The 22527-nt window shown below is 37.3% G+C and overlaps 1 protein-coding gene and 2 long non-coding RNA genes across 3 annotated transcripts in view; 1 reads left to right on the top strand and 2 right to left on the bottom strand.

Annotated features, from left to right (window-relative positions):
• LOC106937375 (uncharacterized) overlaps positions 1–508 on the bottom strand; it is a 22347-nt gene extending 21839 nt beyond the window's left edge. The window contains exon 1 of the long non-coding RNA XR_001422376.1: positions 368–508. This is a non-coding gene — a long non-coding RNA (uncharacterized LOC106937375). The remainder of the gene's footprint in view (positions 1–367) is intronic.
• Positions 509–2839: 2331 nt separating this feature from the next.
• On the bottom strand, positions 2840–21615 carry pik3ap1 (phosphoinositide-3-kinase adaptor protein 1). The gene is made up of 17 exons (XM_015018833.1): positions 21526–21615; positions 19782–20207; positions 18646–18902; positions 18038–18182; positions 17806–17948; positions 17579–17711; positions 14392–14588; positions 13520–13697; positions 13382–13444; positions 12292–12546; positions 11505–11561; positions 8973–9166; positions 8828–8900; positions 8539–8706; positions 6987–7057; positions 5179–5279; positions 2840–3592 (listed from the first exon to the last, which is right to left on the bottom strand). The coding sequence occupies exons 1-17, from the start codon at positions 21554–21556 to the stop codon at positions 3481–3483; spliced, it is 2604 nt and encodes an 867-aa protein (XP_014874319.1). The 5' UTR covers positions 21557–21615; the 3' UTR covers positions 2840–3480.
• Positions 20069–21423, top strand: LOC106937377 (uncharacterized). The gene is made up of 3 exons (XR_001422378.1): positions 20069–20133; positions 20942–21056; positions 21131–21423. It is a non-coding gene; the product is annotated as an uncharacterized LOC106937377 (long non-coding RNA).
• Positions 21616–22527: the final 912 nt, after the last annotated feature.

Genomic DNA, 22527 nt, shown 5'->3' with positions numbered 1-22527 from the left:
AAAAAAAATTTTTATAATTCCATATTTTCCCCTTTACCCCCCCCCCCCCCCCCGGGGGTGCCTGTAAAGTGCTTAGCTGCGCCCCTGCAGAGTGCTGCAGAGTGGGTCGCATTTCCACGGCGAGGGTTTGTGTGTGTACACTGCAGCAGCGGCGGCTGCTGTCCCACTGCCACAGCCACGGAATAAAACACGCACCGACCAACTAAAGTACACAAACTGGAACAAAACCACTGAAATGTTGAGAAGGACTCACTTTAAATGACGCCATTATGACTTAAATTCAGCTAATAGAGGAGAAGAAAGGGTAAAATAATCATATTAATAATGATTTAAAAATAATAAAAAAACCCGCGTCAGGACAGCTTACCTCGCCGTGTTGGTAATCCAGCTTTAGGCTCGGGGTGGCAGACACACTTCACCGAGCTCCGCAGGCAGCGTCCCGGCTGTCAGCGCCCCACCGTCCTGCGTGATCACCGCGGCGCATCCAAGGAGCCTCCGTCCCGGCCGGCCCGGGGGGCATGGCCCTTCACAATAAAAGCCCGGTCAGGAGGAAGCAGCCTGTTATGTCTACTTACGGCTTGCCTTACAGTTGATAAAATAAAAATGAAGTTGATAAAAAAACAACAACAACCCCATAATAAAATAATATAAGTAATTTTAATAAAAAAATAAAGAATATTAATAAATATTAAAAATGTTAGTGGATTAAACAAACTCAAACCTCAGTTTTTAGGGATTTTATGTCTACAATTATGGTTTTGAAGACAATATTTAACATTTATGTTTCTATAATGCTTATTAAAAATATATAATAATCTATGCAAAAACAACCAAAAGGGATCTAAAACTTTTCAGTAACTAATTGATTTGGATGGTGAGAAATTATTGGATTCAAATAAAGGTTTATCATTTGTTTTTCAGTTTGGGGTCAAAGGTTAGATTTAGGTTGTAGGTATAATATTATTTAAAAACAATAAATAGGAAATTTAATTAATTAAAACCCCCTCACTGTAATATTTTTTGAAAGTACATCAGCTTTAGAGCATATTTTTATTAAAAACAGAAACTTTAATTGAACTGAATCTGTTTTATTTTGAAGGGTTAAGCAGGAAGTTCCTTCTGGAAGTCTGAATTTATATAAACCAATAAGATAAATTACTATTTAAACTTTGATTCAGCAGACAGCTGAGTTTGTAGATGAGAACATTTAGATGGAGCCCACCTGCCAAGTACAGAAGGTTAGAGCGCCATCAAGTGGCCACATTATAACACTACAGCTCGGAGCAAAAAAATGAGGAATATTCTTTACTTTATTATAAATTATTGCCTAAAACCAAGGTGTTTAATTTTACTATTTGATTTTCTCAATTTTGTGTTTCCGTTTCTTATTTCATGCTCCAGTATTTGGTACAACAAAAATATTTTATTTTATTTATTTTTATTTTATTATCCAGGTTTCATTATTTCTCTTAATTTTGCAGTAAACAGAATCCCAAATTTCAAGAAACTTAATCAAAATCATCATCAATGATTTACAAAATTCATTTCCACAAAAACCAGAGTTTTACTTGTTATTATATGTATTATATGTATTATTATTGTTATTTTGCATTTAACTGAAAAGAAAAAGTATCTTGCAAGTGTCTTCAACTTTGGTTTGGACACCATTGAATCAGAAGAACAATGAAAGCAGAATTTGGTAGAAACCAATTTCATTTACCTGAGTAGCTTTATGGGGGAAAAAGTTATTTTAAGAGTATTTTATAACTTTTACTTCTGTGATTTTATTATGAAACAGTGCTACTCTTATGTGAATACTTTATGTAGGTACTCTGCCTTCCTCTGGATAAAGGATAAAAATGTTTCACTTCTGCAATACATCGCAAATATCAGAGAGGGCGCTATTGGACCGATTTAGAGCCAAGATTTAAAGAAGTCAAAACTGGCACAACATATTAGGACCAATTTAGATAGAAAACATTTTACCAAGGAACTCAGAAATTTTTAGATCAATCTCAGAAATTTTCTTAAAAATAAAAGGAACATTTTTTAACTTTTATAGAAAATTTCTCAGAGTAATGCCAAAACTTCTGAGTTTTTTCTCACAATATTTTTGAAATGTGCAAGAAATGTCCTTGTTTGATAAATTCAGAGCTTGAGAAGTTCAACATTTTGCTAGAAAAAAGCTGAAAATTTCTCAGTTTGAAAATTTGCAAGAAAAATAACCTCAGAATTTTTCTAGAAAAAAAATGTGGAAATTTTGGAATATCCAAAATTGAATATTTGGAAAAAAAAGTGAAATTCTGATATTTAAGAAATTCCATAGAAAAAATAATATTTCTGAGCTCTAAGTCAAAGATCTGTTAGGGAAAAAAAATCAGAAATGTTGACATTATTCTCCGATAATGTCAACAAGAAAAAAACATTTAATATTGTCTAAAGTAAAAAAAATTGACTTTGAAACTCAATTTAAATTTTTCTCTAGAAAATTTCTGAGATTAATGCAATTTTTTTTTTTTTTTAGCAAATTTTCAAGCTCAGAAACTGCCAGAGGAAAATTTTTTTCAAATTTTGAAAATTTGCAAGGAAATTTCTGTCAAATTTCAAACACTTGAAAGAAGAGACATTTTGAGATTAATCTCAGAAATGTTTTAGAAAAAACTTTTGAAAAAAATTTCAAGGCAAAATTTTCAACTTTTCAAGCTCATACATTTCCATTTTTTTCTGAAAAGTGTTTTGGCAGAAATGTGCTCCTTTTTGTCCTTTCTGCAGTACCGTAGGTAGCAGTAACGCGCCGTCGTAAAACTCATTTCTTCCAGCAGCAACAAACAGCCGACAGTTACTTTGGGAAACCTTTTATCAAGCACAACAATGCAAAGTTACACCATTTAAACTCGACTGTGCAAACAAGAGCAGGTCAGGTAAAGTAAGCAACATTAAGGCAGAATTTACACTGATATTTTACAGCAGCACATCCAGTCTTCATACATAATTTACAGGCGTTTCTGTTGGAGACGGGTCCATCGGTCCGACCCGACGCAGCTGACAATTAAAACCTGCAACATTCACACCAAATCATCTGCCTGGACTCTGATGCTCTCATGTGCAATAAAACACATAAAAAGTGTCTTAAAGGAACAGAAGAATCTATAAAAACCATCCTGAGCTCCTGCTGGACTCAATAAATTAAATATCCTCCCTGTGATGCTGGAACATGGACAACAGATTTATGTGTGAACTTTAGTTGGACTAATTTGGGGGTTTAAACATCTAGTGTGACCCTAAATGGCACTTTTACAAAAATATCTTATTTACATTCATTATAATGTCAAATAAAAAACATAATTCACAGAAACAATTCGCACTATTTTTTTCAGATCACAAAACAAAATCTCCAGAGCATCACGTTCAGCCGCAGGGAGCCACCAGTTCTCCTTGGTACCGGTGGTTCAGTCCGACCGGGCTGCAGGCGGCCGGCCATCACCGGCGGCGGGGAACCGGCGGCGCCGCCTGCGTCTGTCTGGGCGCGGGTCTCTGAGGAAGGGCGCGCGTCGGGCAGGAAATGTAGCGCTCGTGCACCGTCTCTGGCACCCTGCAGAAAACACAGCCGTCACGAAAATCCTGAAACTAATCCCAGAACATTTCTAGAAAAAAAATTAGAACGTTAGAAAAATTTCCTGACACTGTTTATAGACTTTGTTTGAAAAATGTTTATTATCATTATTTTATATTATCTACTAAGAATCAGGTTTTGGAATAAATGTGACATATTCATGGCCGAGTTACTTTGTTTTTTGAAAATTGAATGTTTAATTTAATGCTGAGCAGCAAAAAGGGGAAGAAATTCACATTAAAATAGTTAAAACTGTAATGTTGCTAATTATTGTTAAAATCCTAAATAGTAAATGTCCTGGTTCTGACTCTGGTCCATTAAAATAAAAAATTTAATTGCATAGCAGTTTTATTTTGCCATTAGCTGGAAATTAGAATGAATTTAAACCTGCAAGGACAACAAAAGTTATTTTGATGATAATCTTGTTATATAATAATCAGTAATTTAAATTCAAAAATACTTTATTAAATGCTGTAACTCAATAATTAAAATTCTTCAAGAAGTTTCTACAATAATACAAGAACATATTCTTAAATGTTCATTAGATATAAATTTAATAATTTTTAACACTGGAAGACATTTTAAAAACTCAAAATAAGTAAAGAAAACAACAAATGAAATGAATTATGAAGACTGTAAACAAAATTACCCTAAAACAAACGGCTAGTTGAGACCAAAACACCAAACTGAAGACTTTTACCTTCCAGTTTTTGGTAGAATGAGAGAAAAGATAAATCATGCAAACAGAAATGACTGAGTTTGTTTTAATTTATCTCGTAATTAATTGATTTATTGGTTATTGCTGCGACAGAATTAGACGCATCTGAGCTGCATCGTCGTTTTGTTCTCTGAAAGCTTCTCGGGCTGTAAATAAATCAAACGCGCGTTTTTCACAGAGCGCTGCACTTTCCCATGTCGCTGTTACACATCTATCAAACCACGCGGCCTACTTACAAACATTTAGTCTTCTCGGATTAGAAAAAAAATGTAAATGTGTCGCCTCATCAAACTAAAAACAGCGATGCTGATAAGATCTTGCAGTTCCACAAAGCTCGGATGAATAAACCCACCCAGATGAATCGCACCTCCATATCAGGCTTTCAGGTTAAAGCAGCACATGTGACATTTAATGTCTGCCCTTCTTAACTCCTGTCGTTCTGATGAATAAAGTGTTTGGAAATTCTGCATCATGCCAATAATAAAGGTCACAGGATATTAATCAGTAGATATTCATTTCACAGATCTTTTTATTGTGTAAAAGACACAAACAATTTACGCTTTGCATTTTTTCTTCTGGAAAATGTTGAACTCAGCCGTTAAATTTGGTGGAAGGATGACATTTCTGGACCTCGGTCTAAAACTGTCACCTAAACGTTTTTGAGAATGTGACTCTGCACTGCAGATATTTATAGGTCTGTATTTTTTTTTATATTATTACTGTCTTACTCTTCCCCTCCAGCTCACAGCTGCAGACTCGCTGAAGGGTGAACGCTTCCTCTTTATCACCAACCGACTCTCTGGTTGTTCTTCAGCGGCGCCTTCTGCCCCTAATTACGCCTCCTTACCTTTCTGGGATCCGCGGAGGAAGCCTGGGTGGAGGAATGCCGGGCGCCGGGTCAGAGGGTCGCGGAGGCCGAGGAGGAGGAGGAAGATTTTCCACTGCGTCCTTTAAAGATCAAGGGGAAACATTAAATATGTGAACCATACGGGGAAAATAAAATCAGTCAGAGCAACGCTTAACGTATCAGGAAGGACGAAAACTAAGATTTACCAGATTTATCATTTACTTTATCATTGCATAAGCATGAATGAATAAAACTGTAAATATGAAGAAAAAGAAAAGCTAAATGTCTTTTAAAGGTGACCTAGTGCTTCCTTGAATAGGTTCAGATCGGAGGCCTAAACAAAACATGCTCATTACATTTTTTGCACAAAATCGTCACTCTGTCACTTTAAATCCAAATAAGCTGCTACTGGCCACGCCCCCAAAACTCAACGCTTACACTCGCATGTAAAAATGATTGCGAACAGATGTGCAATTATACAACCATACATCTTTGAAAAGCATTAGTAGAACCTCCTGTACAGCCAACAAGAATGCAGCAAGTGGTTTCTGGATGGTGAGTCAACAACAGAACTCTTGGCTTTTCCAGCAGCCATTGCACAGCGAATACAGCGACCTAAGTGCTGGAGCTCAGCTTGCGTTGCTAGGTAAAGGGCAGAACTCTGCTGGGGTTGCTAGGCAACGGGCTGGGACGTTACATTCTGGAGGTTTTTGAAACAGCTCATTTTCTAGACACCAAAAATCACAAACATATTGCCAAAAACCTGGCTGCATTGTTTTTAGAAGCAGTAAACCAAAATGGAAGAACAAAACCAAAAGTTTTGCATAATAGTTCCTCTTCTATTTGATTTGCACAACCGTCAAAGGCTCTGATAATTTTTATTGTTCATTTTTGGTATAGATGCAATTAAACAGGGTGTACTTTCTTTTGTTATGACAAGATAGAGCCGCTTTAAAAATCACACATTAAATTCCACACATGGTTTTGACACAAGTGATAGCCGGATTAACTGAACATTAATGCAGAGCTCAGACTTTGGGTCAGAACTTCCTCAAGCTGAGAGTCAAAGTTCCCAAAACACAAAACAGAACAAAGCATGAAAACAAAACTCCCACCGTTAACGAACGGCTACGGCTTTATGCATCATCAAATACAAAATATGAGCGAGATGTTTGAGCTGCAGCGAAGATAAAATCTGAAGCAAAGATTTCTCAGTCACGATTCTGAGTTACAAGGAGAAAGTATCAGGTTTGAGAGCAAGGTTTTTGTTCTCACGGCACGATTTACACTGCAAAAACAGAAAATCAGTTACTTTTTAGTCTAGTTTCTAGACACACAAAACTTTAGTTAAAAACAGATGTCATCTGTTGAAGGAGATGGTTGTTGGTGGAAAGAGTCATGTGAAAAAAATGTTACTGCATATATTATCACTGACCTCTCTGCACTGCAAAAACAAAGTTATGTTTTGGTCTATTTTATAGTGCAGATATCTCAGCATACTTGAAATAAAACAAAATTGATTTACAAGTACAACAAATACAAGATAAAAGAGCTTGTTTTAGGTCAATAAATCCTTAATATTGATGAATTTCAAAATAAATCTTTTCCATGTTATAAGTGAATAATCTGCCACTGAAACTATAAAGTTTTCATCAATATTAAGGAATTATTGATTATTTCTTGCTGAAAAGTTACTTTGTCTTATTTCCAGTGAACTAAAATATTCCACTAGAAACTAGAGCAAAAATACTTGGTGAGATTTTGTGTTTTTGCAGTGCACCAAGACAAACCCGAGGTTCTGAGCTCACCTCGAAGTCCGGTTCTGTCCCGCTGCTGAGGCTAAAGTTGCTGTGAGTGCTGAGTCGGTTGCTCTCTGTGCCTGAAGTGAAAAGAAAACAAGTTGGAGTAAAAAGAAAACACGTGATTTGTAGTTAGTCTGAGGTGAGAAGCTGTGGTGAGTGACGGCGTAAGGCCACTCAGTACGGCTGCTGCTGCTGCACAGAAAAATCAACAGAGAGAAAGTTACTGTCGACATCAACATGTTGTCAGGAGCAAATTTCTGAATGATTTTAACTCTGAAACCTAAATAAGCAACACCAGATGGAGCTTCTGCAAAGAAATCTCATTTAACTGTGTTTGAATAATCAAAATGTAGGAATGAAACGTTTCCTCAAGTACATATTTATCAAAAATATGTTATTTTCTCTTTAAAACCGAGGTTATTATTTGAGGCTTTTTGATTCACTGACTAAACAAGTTACAGTGCAAATCGGTCAAAACATTTTTAGAAACAGGAAAAAACAGATCAATAGATCTTTTTTTTTTTTTTAACCTTTTTGAGCTATTTCATGAACTAAATGTGTAAAAATAGAACCATGTTCTGCATTTTCTCATGACCAGATACTGAAAGTGTAACCGGAGAGCAGCGGTAACAAAAAACCTTCAAAAAGTCCATTATGTTCACAGGAAATACAGCAGTAAAACCAGCTGACCAAACGTCCTGGAGCTCAGCTGGGGATGCTCGGTTACGGGCGTCCAATGGGCGGAACTCCACTGGGGTTGCTAGGTTACGGGGGGAACTCCACTGGGGTTGCTAGGTTACGGGGGGAACTCCACTGGGGTTGCTAGGTTACGGGTGGAACTCCACTGGGGTTGCTAGGTTACGGGTGGAACTCCACTGGGGTTGCTAGGAAACGTCGCAGAAACGACTCATTTCCCAGACACCAAAACACATTATTACAAAAAAAACCAGCAGAGTGTTTTTTTTTTAGACTGTTGGGCTTTTTGAAGCAGTAAAACCCCAAATGGAAGCATAAAAACATGCAAAATGTGAATTTTAACACCAGATATTTTTTCCTACTGCATTGAAATTAAATTTTGTATTTTTATTGTATTATTTTTTAATAAATTAATAAAATGACCCAAATGGAAGTATAAAAACATGCAAAATGTGAATTTTAACACTATATTTTTTCCCCCACTGCATGCCAGTAAATATATATATTTTTTTTGTTTAATATTATGCCACTGCAATAAAAGATGTATTTACTTTGTGGCATTTCCACATCTTTACTAGACAAAAACAAATACTGTTTTAAAATCATAAACAATACTTTTGATTTACAGTATTTTGCAATTCAAATTTCCTCTTTTGGAGAGAGTAAGCCTCTAAATATAGAAATTATTCCTCATTTCTTTTTTTGAAAAATATTTTCCATGTGTATCCTGGTAACCTTTTCTCCCATCTACTGGAGGCACCTTGAACACACCGCTTGCTCATCACAGGTGCAGCTCTTTTCCGAATAGGTTACTCTGTATTCAATAATATTCATCCCTAAAAATAAAATAAAAAAGACTCACTCGATGTGCTGGACGTGCTGCCAGTCTTCCAGCTCCCTCTTTTGATTGGCTGAGCCACCGGAGGGGGTGGAGCCACCATTCTGGGTGTGGGTTCGTACACGTCGCACTCTACTGTCATGTTGGATCCCCAATAGAGGTTCCTCTGCAGCGGTGCACTTATTTCATAATCTGGCAGAGACGAAGCAGACCACATCAGACGCCATGAGCTCAACAGGAAGTCGTGTGATCGCGGCGCATCAACAGATAGAAACACAACAAGATGTCGACATGTCAACTCCAAACACCTCACCGATTTCCTGCCCCGTCTTCTCTCTCTCTTTGTGACGTCTCGTGATGCTATCTCGTAGTTTCTTCAGGTTGTCCTTTAAGGAAGAAGAAGTAAATGTGAGGTTTACGGCGCTGCTATCACACGAGGATGTTTGTTGATCATCTACCTGCTGATAGCGCAGAGAGTTAGCGCGCCGCTCGTGGTCGAACTGCCACGCTTTGAACTCCTGGACGGCCTCGTCCACCGTTATCTCCCCCACTTTGACCCGCTCCTGCAGGCAGATGAGCTGCCGCTGCCCCGGGGTCTTCATCCCGCCGTAGGGGTCATAGGTCGAGGAGGGAGCCTCGCTCACAGGGCGAGCTGAAAAAAAGAAAAGTGGGATGAATATTTTATTTTTACCCATATTTCATTGTTTTGATCAGGACACATATGACAGGAGTAGGACGGCGTTTTGTGCATAAAGGAAAAAAGGAGGAGAAAGTTTCTGCCTCAGAAATTTTTCTCAGAAATTTTGTTAAAAATACCTTGGAAATTTTTGAGCCTAAAATTTTTTATATTTGCTAGAAAATAACTCAGAAATTTTATAGAAAAAACAAGGAAATTTCTAAGTTTGAAAAGTAAAAAATTTGCTACAATTTTCTGTGATTAACATCAGAAATTTAGTAGAAAAAGAGCTTGAAACATAGAAAATTTGCAAGAAAACTTTAGAAAATTTTAGACTCATCTCAGAAACTTTGTAGAAAAATCTTGAAAATGTCTGAGCTTGAAAAGTCAAAATATGCTTGAAGAAAATTCAGAAATTTGGAGATTTGGTTAAAAAATGTTCCAGAAAAACTTTGGAAATTGGGAGTTTTCTGCAGCAAATTTTGGACTTTTCACACTGAAATTTACACTTCTTCAGTTTGAAGTGTAAATTTCACTTGAAACTTCTGCTCTAAAAAGCTTCTGAGATCAATCTAAAAATATCTGCGTTTCGTTTTTCTAGCAAATTTTCAACATTTCAAGCTCAGAAACTAACTTGTTTTTATCAACTTTTAGAAAGTTTCAAATGTTGAAAAATTTCTAGTTTTGAAACTCAGAAATAAGTACATATTGGTGTAGAGGTAAAATAAAAACCAATAAATTAATTTAAATGAGTTAAAGGAACATTTAAGAACAACCTAAAAGAAGTACTTCTGAGAAACAAACACGTTGGTGCTGGGGGCATCTGAGGGTTTTTTCAGGCAGTGGTCGGACTCAACCGCAGAATAAAAGCCACGTCTACAAAACCAACAACTGTTGCCTTCGAGCTTAAAATACTGTAATAGTAGTAATTGTATAAATAATAAACATTTTAAACTCCCTATATATTTTTCCCATCTTTGTTTGGGTTGCAACAACATAAAATTACTGCTTTTCCCCCCCATACGTTTTCAAATATTTCGATTTTTTTTTTGAGTCACCTTCTAAAATTGTGAGTGGCTCAAAACTTCAGTACAAATTAATTTTAATTTGACAAATCTTATCTGCCTGTTTACATCTAAAGAAACGCCGCGGCTGTAAATCGATGAAGTTTAGAGTGGAGCTGCTCTCAGCAGCGTTAATGTCTGAAGGAAGTTGTTTCGTTGGAAGGAGATATGGTTGTAAACTTTACCCTGACCACAGAGCTATCAGCAATGACTGCTGGTTTTATTTGACCAAGCTGGTGGCACAGACTCTCGCATGTCTCACAGCAGAAACGCCACAAAGGTTTACATACGTTTGTTCAGCTCAACAGGCTCAGGTTGTGTTTGCAGCCGCAGAAAATAAACCAACATCGTCTTTCATTTTCCTAATAACAAATGTCAGAAAATGCTGCAAAAATATGAGCCTCTTTTCAAGATCTGGTAATTTACTCCAGGAAAGATTAGACTAAATTATGAAGTGAATAAATTAATTCACTGTACGACAAATTAAAATGCACTCAATAATTTCCATTTACGTGTTTTTTTTTTCTCTATTTCTACTAAATATATTTTGGCTGCTTTGTAACAACAGATTCTAATCAAATGCATTTAAAAATTGCAAAAAGTGCTAAAATTAAATCCAAATTACCACCTACCACACTACCAGTGTAGTCTTTGGACATATAATGATTTAAAGTGTAAATAACAATACAACAAAAAGCAGATTAAATATTATGTCAAAGCTACAAAAGTGGACATCTCAGCATTTTTCCTCAATGTTAAAACATGCAACTCTGAGAAAAGCCATAAAAGCTGCATTTCAGTTTCTAGGGTCTTAAGTAAACATGTTCAGTGTCAAAGTTCACAACAGGACTGAGTAAAGCCTGAAAAGGCTGAGACCGGTGGCCATAATGCAACACATCAGCAAAACACAAAACCACACGTCGTACTAGCTGCAAAATATATAAAGATCTGAATTTTGAATTGTTCCTTCCTGTAAATCATCAATTTACAGGCAGAAAATATGTAATTTACAGGAAGGAAAGGGGGAAATTCAAGGTGTCAAAGTCCAGAGATGTTTATGATTAAAGTGCATATTCCATAAAGAAATATCTGAGTTTGCAAAATTCACAAATTGTTGTTGCTAAATTACATTCCACCATGGTGAAACAATAAATAAGTCAATAAAAAAGCTCTTTAAACTTTTTTAAAGGGTTTAAAAGCATGTTGCTGCTTCTCACGAGACTAAAAGTCTCCAACAGAAACCGTCTTACCTGCAGGACATTCACTGTCCACCGAGTTACGCTTGGACGCGTCTCTATCTGAAAAAACTGCAAATAAAAAACACAAACATTTAATGAAACTAATACTTTTAATCAGAGGAAATTAACTTAAAGGGTTTAAACAGGGCTGGCCAAAACCTTTCTGAGGCCCAAGGCAGATTTTTATTTGTGCCCCCCCATACCAACACCAGATGGTTTATCACTATGTGTAACATACCTGCTGTCATTAGCACCATTTGCAATGAGCTTACATTATTACTGATTTTAACCTTACAGGAGTAACAAACTAAAAAGCATATTTTGAATTTGAAATCTCAAATCGTGGCAGCGGCAGCTGTAGTGGCACCTCTGGTGTCAGTGGCCGCTGCCACGATTCCAGTTTTATTCTTTCGAAATAAACTTATTCTTATTCATGTTCAACATTCAACCTGCCACAGAAGCCGTGGCATCGGACACAAAAGCAGACACTCGGAAGCTACAGGAGTTTCCGGCAGCCATTAGTGCCACTCTAGCTGCCACTGCCACGGTTTGAGGTTGTCGTCTCTCCACAGGATGTGATTAACGGTTATTTATGTAACAACTATGAAAACAATGTAGAAATGCTTTCTCCACGGGTAATAGCATTAGTTCATATTATTCAGTGCTATTTTATATATGTATGTTGCTGGCTTGGTGCTCTTGGAGGCCCCCTGGTGGTGTGGAGGCCCTAAGCACCTGTTTAACTTGCATATGCCTTGGGCCGGCCCTGTGTGTAAAAACGTAGCAGTAAACAGCAGACCTCTGGAAATGTAGGTTGCAGGTCGTTCAGGTTCGGGCTCAGCCTCGGGTCTGGGGATGGGGGCTGGAGGGCGGTTCTGGACTCCCGGGTTGTAGGTGCTGTTTGTATCCACGGTGTCATAAATATCCTCTGGACAGATGTTGTACGGATCCTCCTCCTCCTCTATTTCATCAAAGTTGTTGTGTTCATTCCTGTCATGGTTCTCGGCTCTGGGCGGCACGGCGTTCACTTGGTTCTCGTCGGCGTGAGGTTTCGCTGCCAGACGGGAAAAACCAAATGCATTCAGAAATGAGGTTATTATACTGAATAAAAACTAACAAAGTAATGAAAACTGAATATATGGAATACAAAAGTTGAATATTTCATCAATAATATTATTATCTTGCTGGTCAAATTTTACATACATACAAAATCTTTACCAACTTAAAAGAACGAGTCTTTATTATTTTGTACATCTTTAAAAAAAAATTCATGCAGAACCAGCAATCAAACTTTTCTCAATTATATCAGAGTTTAATTTGCTGTTAACCCCAGATTTTATTTTTATTTGTGCTTTAGAGTCTTAATTTTACTGTTTTTTTCTATCCTGATATTTTGCTTATGTGTTCTGTCATTAGTTATACCTTTGTTATACTTTGTTCAGGCTACTATTAGGAGCAATATTTAAAATATATTATCTGTAAAGAAAGTCAAATCTGAAATGTTTTTATGTTACGTCTTGCTCTTCTGTTAAACAAATAAAAGAAACAACCTAACAAAAAAATGCCAGAACTGATTGTTGTTCAACAGTAATTGAAAACATTTTTGGAAATGGTATCTTCTGTATGCACAGTCACAATACTTTCACTTTTTACTTTTTAACCAACACTACTATTATAACTATTAAAAACTAGACTAAAACTAAACAATATTTAACTAAGAAAAACTATCAAACACACTCTAAATACAAATTAAAACTAACCGAATTCGACAAATAAATAGTGACAACGAAATAAAGATAAACTATAACGAAAATGCCAAAACTATAATTTTGGTAATATTAATAATTAATAATATTACTGTATGATGTAAATTAAATAGATAAAAATACCTTGGAAGAACTTCCTGAGCATAGCTTCTTCTGGATTCTCATCTACTGCAGTCATGACTTCATCTGCAACAATCGTGTCACACCATCAGCAACATTTTGTAAGAGTTTGAAGTATTTTTATCACAGAGCCAATCTTACATAAGTCTTCTGCACACTCAGGGTCGAGGCCGAGCATCGACTCATAAATATCCTCGGTGCAGCTGGAGTACTTCATCATGATGTCCTGAGAAGAATTTGACATCGGCTCGTAGATTTCCGGCTCATTATCCAAGTTCAAGTTGTCTTCCAGGTGCGACTGGAGCAGGTCTGCCGTTTCCTGGGAGGGTTCCAACAAGACTTTTAAACTCTGATTATAAATGTTTCATTTAAAAATGTTTACTATGTAGGGATGCAAACGATTAATCGACTTAATTGTTTATTAGATTAAAATAAGTTCCAATAGGCCGTAGTTTGGCCGCCACCCAGCAGAGGGCGCCGCTGGGCAGCCTTACGAAGCGGAACCGTTAATACAGAATCTAGAAGGCGGCGGTATCCCTTAAAAAAAGAAAAACGGTCCAAAGAGAGCCCGGTGTGGGATGCTAAAAGGATTCCATGCGGTTCTGTTTTGAAATATAAACACTTTATATGTTTATATTCTTAATATATAAAAATATATTACCTTAATAGCGCTGATTCAGCCGAGCTGCAAGACGGACCAGTTCAAATTCTCAACTAAAAATGATAATGTGCTACGAACGCGAGGATGTGAGTAAACCACAATTTTCAGTTTATTTAGTCAGTATTTAGTACAGCCGACACAAAATAAAGTTAGAATTGAATTATGTTTTTGGTTAAATTCAGCATATTATGAAAAAATAGCTCTTTCTGTTATGTAAAGACGGTGAGCCCTCTTGATAAAAGGGAAAACTCAAGTTTTTAAGAAAATGGCTTCTTATAACTTGATTGCTAATCGATCGATAAGCGCAATCAACTTCAGATTAACTCGTTAATCGATTCATGAGTGAACTTACCACAAATTCGTCCATGAAACGTCTGAGGTCCTGAAAGCCGCTCTTCTCTGCCAGTGTGTTTGGGTAGTCGCCATGTTTGTTCATCACACTGTAAGCCTGCAGAGCCCCGGGGCACCGCAGGAGGGAGCTCATGAGCTTCTTCAAGCCATATTTGGCCGCAAAGTGGAGCAACGTGGGCAGCTCTTCGTTGCGCTGATCTGAAACACAAACAGTCTGTAAATCTAAATCGTGAACTAAGTGAGCATCATTTGGAAAGCAGAAGCAGGAGAGAGTTTACTCAGGGGTAAATGGAAAAAGCTGCTTGTGTCCAAAAAAAGAGTCTACACATCCGTTTTGTTCTCAATGCACTGCAAAAACACAAAATCCTAAAAAGTACTTTTGGTGTAGTTTCTACAAACACTCTAGTACTCTGGAAATAGGACAAAACTAACAAATAACTTTTCAGGAAGAAATTAGAGAAACAAAATATGTTATTCATTATAAATATTTAGTTTAGCAGCTAAGTATTAAGTTTGGAACTAAATATTTAGCTCCAATCTAAATATTTAATCAACAAGCTAAATATTCAGTTTACCAACTAAATATTAATATGTGCTTAGCAAACCCAACTATTTGATTAGCATGCTAAATATTGAGTTAACAAGCTAAATATTGACTTTACCAACTCAATATTTAGATCCAAACTTAATGTTTAGTTAGCAAGCTAGATAAGGAGTTTACCAACTAAATATTTACTTCCAAACTAAGGATCCAGAAGCTAAATATTATTTTATTTAGCATGGTAATTGATTAGCACTTAGCATGATAACCAAACTAAATATTTGCATGCTACATATTCATTTAGTGTGATAATTAGTTTACCACATAAATAAAGGTACTCGTTCCATTGGCAGATTATTTTGTGACAAACATCTTGTTGTGAGTGAAATTATCTGCCAGCAGAATAATTTAATGTTTTGCTGAAAAGTTACATGTAACCTAATTTTGTCTTACTTCATGTCTGCTGAGCTGTTTGTAGAAACTAGATCAGAAGTTCTTGGTAGGAGTTTGTGAAACTGTTTGCAGATTAGTTCCTAAAATAGACTCACTAGTTTCTCACTGTACCAGGACAGTTTGCCCACACTTTAAGACATTGCATGAGGCTGCCTGGTTATTTTGTTGCCTTGCATCAAAACGTTCCTAGTTCCAATCCCAACCTGGAGTCTTTCTGCATGAACTTTGCATGTTCTCCCTGTGCATGCGCAGTTTCTGTCTGGATACTCCTGCAACTTCCTCTCACCGTCCAAAAACGCGACTGCTTCTCTAATCTGACTTTATGTATCAATGTGAATGTTTGTTTATTCTGTCTGTAAGGATAAGCAGGCAGACAATGGATGGACGCATCATGCATGAATTTAGACCAATGTCCGCTCACATGCATATATAATTATCTATCATCGATTTTGTTGCAGGAGCTAAAATGGGGAAGCTAGCTTTCACAAAACGAGGTTGTAAAATAAGTTCTTTAAGCCAAAAATGATTCAAACTGAGTTTAAGTTCTGCAGTCCCAGTCACCGATCCCCTTTGCTGCTGCATTCAGGGTGAGAATCAACCCTGGGAGTGGTGCGAGGAGGAAGTTCACAGCCAGAGCTCCATGATAGAAACTCAACACCGGTTCTCATTTATTAACCAAAAATAACAGGATGTATTCAAGGACAACTGTGCATCGTATGTGTAATGATTCTACGATCTAACACAGCCTTATCTCAGTCACTGTTTTATAATCTTCCCAATCATCTGCAGCAATAAAATCCTCTCAGCCTGAACGTGATTCCTCTCTAAAGCAGCCAGATAATGTCCGCACCGGTTGTAAATGTAGCTGTAAAGTAAAGTAGCTGCATGCGCTTGATCTGATTCTGCATTTGCATAAAGTTTGAATGTTGCGCTTCATGATTTGCAGCACAGAAAGTAGCAAGACTAAAGGCAAAAAGTCTTTGTAGAAAAAATGGAGGCAAGGTGTCGACGTTTTAAGCTTTACCCATTTGTAATGCTCCAGTTTGACGCTTAAGTTTACCAGAAATTGTCTGCACTTTTAACAACCATCTGCCACTGCAAAAGGAGAAGTGCTGATGCCAATGTTAGCTTAGAGTTTAGAAGCGTGGAAAACACAGGCTGAACTGTGACAATGTATTAGGGCCATTCACCCTGCATTCAGACTGAATTTCCACCAAAAATATTCAGAAATGTTGAGATTATTCTCAGAAATTTACTTTAAAAAGTAGAAATTTCTGAGTTTGAAAGGTCAAAATTTTGCAAGAAAAAGATTTTTTAAAAAAATTAACTACTCAGACATTTTTTTAGACAAAAACACTTGGAAATTTCTGGGTTTGAAAAGTAACAAAAATGAAAATTTTGAGATTAATTTTAGAAATTTTCTAAAAAAAAAAAAAAAAACTTAAAAATTTCTCAATTTCAAAAGTTGAATCTTTTTTACTTTTATGAGTTTTTTTCTTGCAAACATTTGAGCTTCACTGCTCAGAAATTTACACGTTTTTTCTAGAATTTTACTCCTTTTTTTATATACAATGCTAATACGTCATCGTACTGAACGGTCTCGTTCTCATCCTTCTTGTCACTGCTAAAACTACAAACTGAATGCAGTTATATAACAAAGCAGCAACGACTTCTCCTGGTCATCGAAATTCTTTCAGAGTAATCCAGTTCAATGGGAGAAAGCCCAGACCGAGCAGTGAAGGAAGATTAAAGTCAAGCTGAATCGCATAGGAACACTGCAAAATGCAAAAGTATTTTTTGGTTTGGTTTCTAGTGCAGATAAATTATTTCACTTATAATGAGACAAAGCTAACTCACAAGTAACTTTTCAGCAAGATAATTAATAATTTCTTAATATTGATGAAAAAGTTCTAGTTTCCCTTGCATATTATGTCACTTATAAGAAATTTTTTTTCCATATTATCAGTGAAACTAGTACTATTTTATAAATATTAAACATGTATTGATCTAAAACAGGTTCCTATATCTTGCAGAAAAGTTACTTGTAAATTAGTTTTATTATTTTAAGTGTGGTAAAATATTTGCTCTAGAAAATAGACCAAAAATACTTGGTGAGATTTTGTGCTTTTGCAGGGTTGCGGTTTTATCACCTCAAATCCTTTAGCTCAACATGAAATCAGAAAACTTTACTCACAGGCTGACATATTGTCTTCTTCAATCTGTTTGACTCCAAAGAGCTGCAGACCGGATGGAGGCATCCTGGACTTTAACGAGTCCGTTAGCAATGTGTCCACTGATTCTGCTGAGTTGGAGGTCAAGTTAAAGGCCTGCAAGCAAAAATCAGTTAAAAAAACGTCAAAGAATAAAAAAGCAAACAAACTGAAAAACCAGGACAGACAAGAGGAAGCAGAAGTGTCTCACCTGGCAGATGAAGTTCACGGGGTCAGCAGCCTGTGTCAGATACCGGCTAACTTCTCCCATGCTGGTGTAAAATGTGACCGGACTCAGATCGACACGCGAGCCGTCGGCATGCAGAGTGAGCGAAGTCACGCCTGCAGGCATTTCTGTGTAGAAATGGCAGAAGAAAACACAAAGATAATGAGATAGTGTTTAGGAAATGCATCAGAGAAACTGTCTTCCTGCCGATGCTCGCCTGGTGCGGAGACGCTGACGGTGAACTCGTTCTCCACCGAGGCCAGAACCCGTTTGGACGCCGCGCCTTCAGGTGAGAACTCCACCTCCACCGGCGACCCGAAACCCACTCTGCTGCTGAAGACGATGAAAATCGTCTCTTGATCCTGAACAGAACAAACCAGAATACATATTACCTATAATATTTGATTGATTGATTGATTGATTAATCATTCTTATCGATTAATCAAATATCTTTGTTCGAGATATCAAATATCTAACTTATTAATAAATCAAAGATATCTATTTGATGAACCGATCTTACGATTAATCAAATCATCTCTGTTTAATTAATCAATTTTATCTATGATCAAATATGCATTTGATTAATCATTCGTATCGGTTAATCAAACATTATTGCTATTTGATTAATCAGTCTTACAGATTAATCAAATATCTCGTAATTAAACAAAAATTCTCGTAGTTTGGCTCTAATACATCACTTTTTAGAAATATTTTCTGTATTTTTTATCTTTTTAGAAAAGAAAGCAAACATAAGCTCCATTAAAATCAAAAATCGGACATTTATCCGGTGTCGCCCAGCTCTGGATTTTATTTCTTCATCCTCACCCCACACTGAACTCTGCTGGGCTGAATGGTCAGACATGTTGGTTGGGTCGGTGACCTGATGCGTTCTCCTGCTGAATCTTCGCCGCTCGCTCGCTCCTCCTCCTTCAGGAACGTTTCGCTTTGCTCCTCTGGCTCCGCCTCTTCGCTTCCACCTGCCGGGGGGTTTTCATTGGAGAGAGGAGAAACCGCTGCTGCAGCGGAGATGAGCGACTCTGCTGCAGGATATTCGCTCTGAAGCTCGGCCTCCGCTCGCCTGCCTTCAAACAAAACAGAAAAATTATCTTTAAAATCCTCAAATTTTTCCAATTTATCAGGCACAACTGGGATAAACACTTTAATATCCTTCTTCTTTTAGGGTTTAAGGAGGAATAAAAACATTTTAGATGCAAAGAAAACTTTAGATCGATCCAAAATATTGATAATATGGCTAATAGGTTTAACATCAGATACGATGAGATCAATACTTCATTTTCCCTCTTGAAATGTTTTTGGTTTAAATATTTTGTTTTGATTTACTTCAAAATTATAAATGTCTGCACTTCGCTGATTCAACATTTTCTTTTTATTTGCTCTCAAATGTTTTTTGTACTTTATGTGGAAAAACACAAATTTTCTTTGTTTTTCTATTTTTTCCAGATAAATTTGTTTTTAGAGTATTTCATAGACAGCTATAAAATTTGTCCAAATTCTGTCCTTGTTTGGACAAAACAATTTAAAGGAAAAACCACAAAAACACCTAAAGGTCCGAAGTTTGATGATAAATCAACAAAAAGTAATAAAAAGTATCAGTATCAGAGAAATGGGCCCAATATTTACTTACTTTACTTTTTTACGATAAGATAGGATTAAATAACGTTCACTTCTTTTTACTCCTTTTCACATTTTCTCTTGTCCTACTTATTGCTTCTTTTCTTGTTTTTAAAATCCTGTTTGAAATAAATAAATTAAATGAATTGGAAGAACAATTTATTAAATTAATTTTAGAAAATGTTGGTTTTATCTGTCTGTCCGTCTTAAAGACATGGTAAAATTGAAATTTCCAAATGTTAAAATCAAATCTCTGCAGATGTTTCAAACCAAAATGTGGATAAATATTTAATTCCAGTCGTTTGTTTTGGTGATGAAAGTCTGCGTACTGTCAGCTATTGACTCCAAAACGGTAGAAACATAAACGCCCGGCTCGTCGTCGGCGTAGAGTTTCCTCCAGCTCGGCCAGTCCTCGAAGTACTCCATGTTCATGTCGGCCTCCGCCACGCCGCACAGCAGCGCCACCACCCTGTGTGGAGGGTAGAGCAGTCTGTGCAGCGCGCCGTGCAGATCCGGGTCGTACAGGATGTCCAGGAAGAATCCCGTTAGCAGCACCACGATGCATTTGCAGCGCTGGAAATCCTCAAAGTTATATCCGTGGAGCTGATCGGCCGAGCTCACGGCGTAGAGCAACACGGAGCCCCGGCGGAAATGTTTGGAGGATTTTAGGATCTGCTGCAGGTACGCGGCCCACTCCTGGGCCTCCTCCGTGTGCAGAATCAGCAGCTCAAACGCCGAGGAAAACTCAGACATGGCTGCAAAACAAAGCATTGAAGCGCGATTTTAAAATGCACCAAGGTGGAAAAAGAAAACTTTAATCAGTGGGTTTAACCTCAACCTCTTCTGATTCAAACTACACTGCAAACACACAAAATGTTACCAAATATTTGTGGTCTAGTTTCTAATGCAAATATCTTAGTAAACTTGAAATTAGACAAAACTCACTTATAACTAACTTTTCAGCAGTAAATTGACTCTTGTCTTAAGGCAATACTTCCTTAAAATTGATGAAAAGTTCTTGTTAAATATTTATATTTAGTTTCTTGAGACCTACAAATGTAGTTAGGAGTGAAATGGTTGCCCTGCGACAGACTGGCGACCTGTCCAGGGTGACCCCGCCTCTCGCCCGGAGATGGGCACCAGCACCTCCCGACCGGGTGTAAAGAAAGTGGATGGATGGAGTGAAATGGTTAGCATTCTCCGTTATTTAGAGCTGCTGGATCAGTTTTTATCTCGCTAACTCAATATTTATTGTGCTAACCAAATTTTAGTTTCAAAGTAAATATTTAGTTGGTGAACTCAATATTTATTTTACTAAGTAAATATTTAGTTTGGAGATAAAATAAATATTTAGCATGTTATCCACATATTGGAGCTAAATATTCTAAATATTTTATTTACCAACTAAATATTTAGTTCATAACTAAGCTTTGAATAATGAAGCCACATTGTTTGCTTGTAAATACTGTGACATTCTGTGTTTTTGCAGTGTAACGGTAAATTTCAGCGATGTTATTCGCTGCAGCAGGTCGTGTGAAACGCGGTGCAGCATTCCAGCTGCTGAAAGTCAAGGTGACTGGCTGAGGGATGAATGTGTGAACTGTGTGAGTCAACGGCGAGTTGAGCAAACATCGCTGTGTCAACACAGCTCTGAGTAATTCTGTTTGACTCATTACAGTCGCTAATCGGGCCGAGTTCAGCTCTGTTCCTAGACACCGAACGGCAGCGCTCGCCTTCATCAGCGGCCGAGCGCTGGCATCTGCTGCGGAGACGGCCCAAAACTAACCGAATCAACGCCAAATGTGTGTGTGGTGGTCTTTATTAATTAGCTGCTGTATGCATTTAACCACACAGGATGCAGACGTGCTTGTTTCCTCTTTTTTTCCTTTTTCTTTTTTTTTAGCTAAGATGTTAATTCTCAATGAAAGCCCGACCAAATGCAATTCAGCAAAAACGATGGCTAAAATAATCGAAAAACGAGTAAATTCCGGTAATTTCCCAGAGAAGTAAGCAGGAAGTGAGAGGACTTGTGATATTTGGGTGTAAAAGTCTTAGGGAACGGGTGACACTCACCTGACTCAGTAATAGATGGGAGTCCTTCCATGGTTCGGGCTCAAATCTGCACAAAATCATCCCAAAAGCGGCGCCATTCCTCCAGATATTCTCCTTTTTTCCAGCTCCACCGAAGCTCTCTCTTTCGCTCGTCAGCTCACACTAACCCGGCGATTACCAGCTCTGGCCCTTTGCTGAGTCGTATAAATAGCAACACTTTAGTTTCCTGATTTTGGTAGCTCTGCCCCACTTCCTGAAACAGTTGAAGAAGTGAGAAAATGCACCCTTGTCTCATCAGAAACTGCAACAAGTCTGCCGTCACCACAGCCTCGTGCGCCTTCATGTCACTTACATGTTTATTTAAAACAGCATGTTGCAGACACAGACGACACGTTAAATTTAGGAAGCATACAAACAGAAGACGCATCCTACATCTTCATAACAGGCAACAACATTTTAGGTCACAGTTTTTGCTTGTTCTCCATTTAAAAAAGCAAAACAAGAAAAGCCCCATTAACAAACAAACGTATCGATTCACCTGTGAACTTCTTCCTATTTTTCACTTCCTTAACAAGGTGGCAGGAGACTTTCACACAAGCCTGTGAGATCAGAGTTCAAATTCTCACTGATAATCATCAGAAAACATAAAACAACTAGTGATTTCAGCACTTCAGAGATACGACAGGTAATGGCAAACTGGGCAGTAAAATCTGCTTTAAAGATGCAGCCATGTTGTTTCTGTGCTGCATGAGAAAGGAAGACGCGTGGGAGAAACTGTGAAGAGCTGCACTAACAGGGGCTTTTTAATATATACCCACAGAAAACTACATCTTAAATATTTCTGGTCTAGTTTCTAAACTCAAAACAGCCATTTGATTAAAAACAAACACACAATAAGAGCAGCAATTAAGCCAAAAATGTCAGAAAATATACATATCTTCCATTTACGATAAAAGAAACCAGTTTTTGTCTGTAAATATGTTCAACCCAGAACGCAAGTGGCAATTTTAGCTTCACCTGGTT

Source organism: Poecilia latipinna, unplaced genomic scaffold (assembly GCF_001443285.1).
Source record: "Poecilia latipinna isolate Pla-1442-1.1 unplaced genomic scaffold, P_latipinna-1.0 Scaffold2328, whole genome shotgun sequence".
NCBI classification, from domain to species: Eukaryota; Metazoa; Chordata; class Actinopteri; order Cyprinodontiformes; family Poeciliidae; genus Poecilia; species Poecilia latipinna.
The sequence above is the reverse complement of the archived record's forward strand: the minus strand, read 5'-3'. Positions and strand labels throughout refer to the sequence as shown.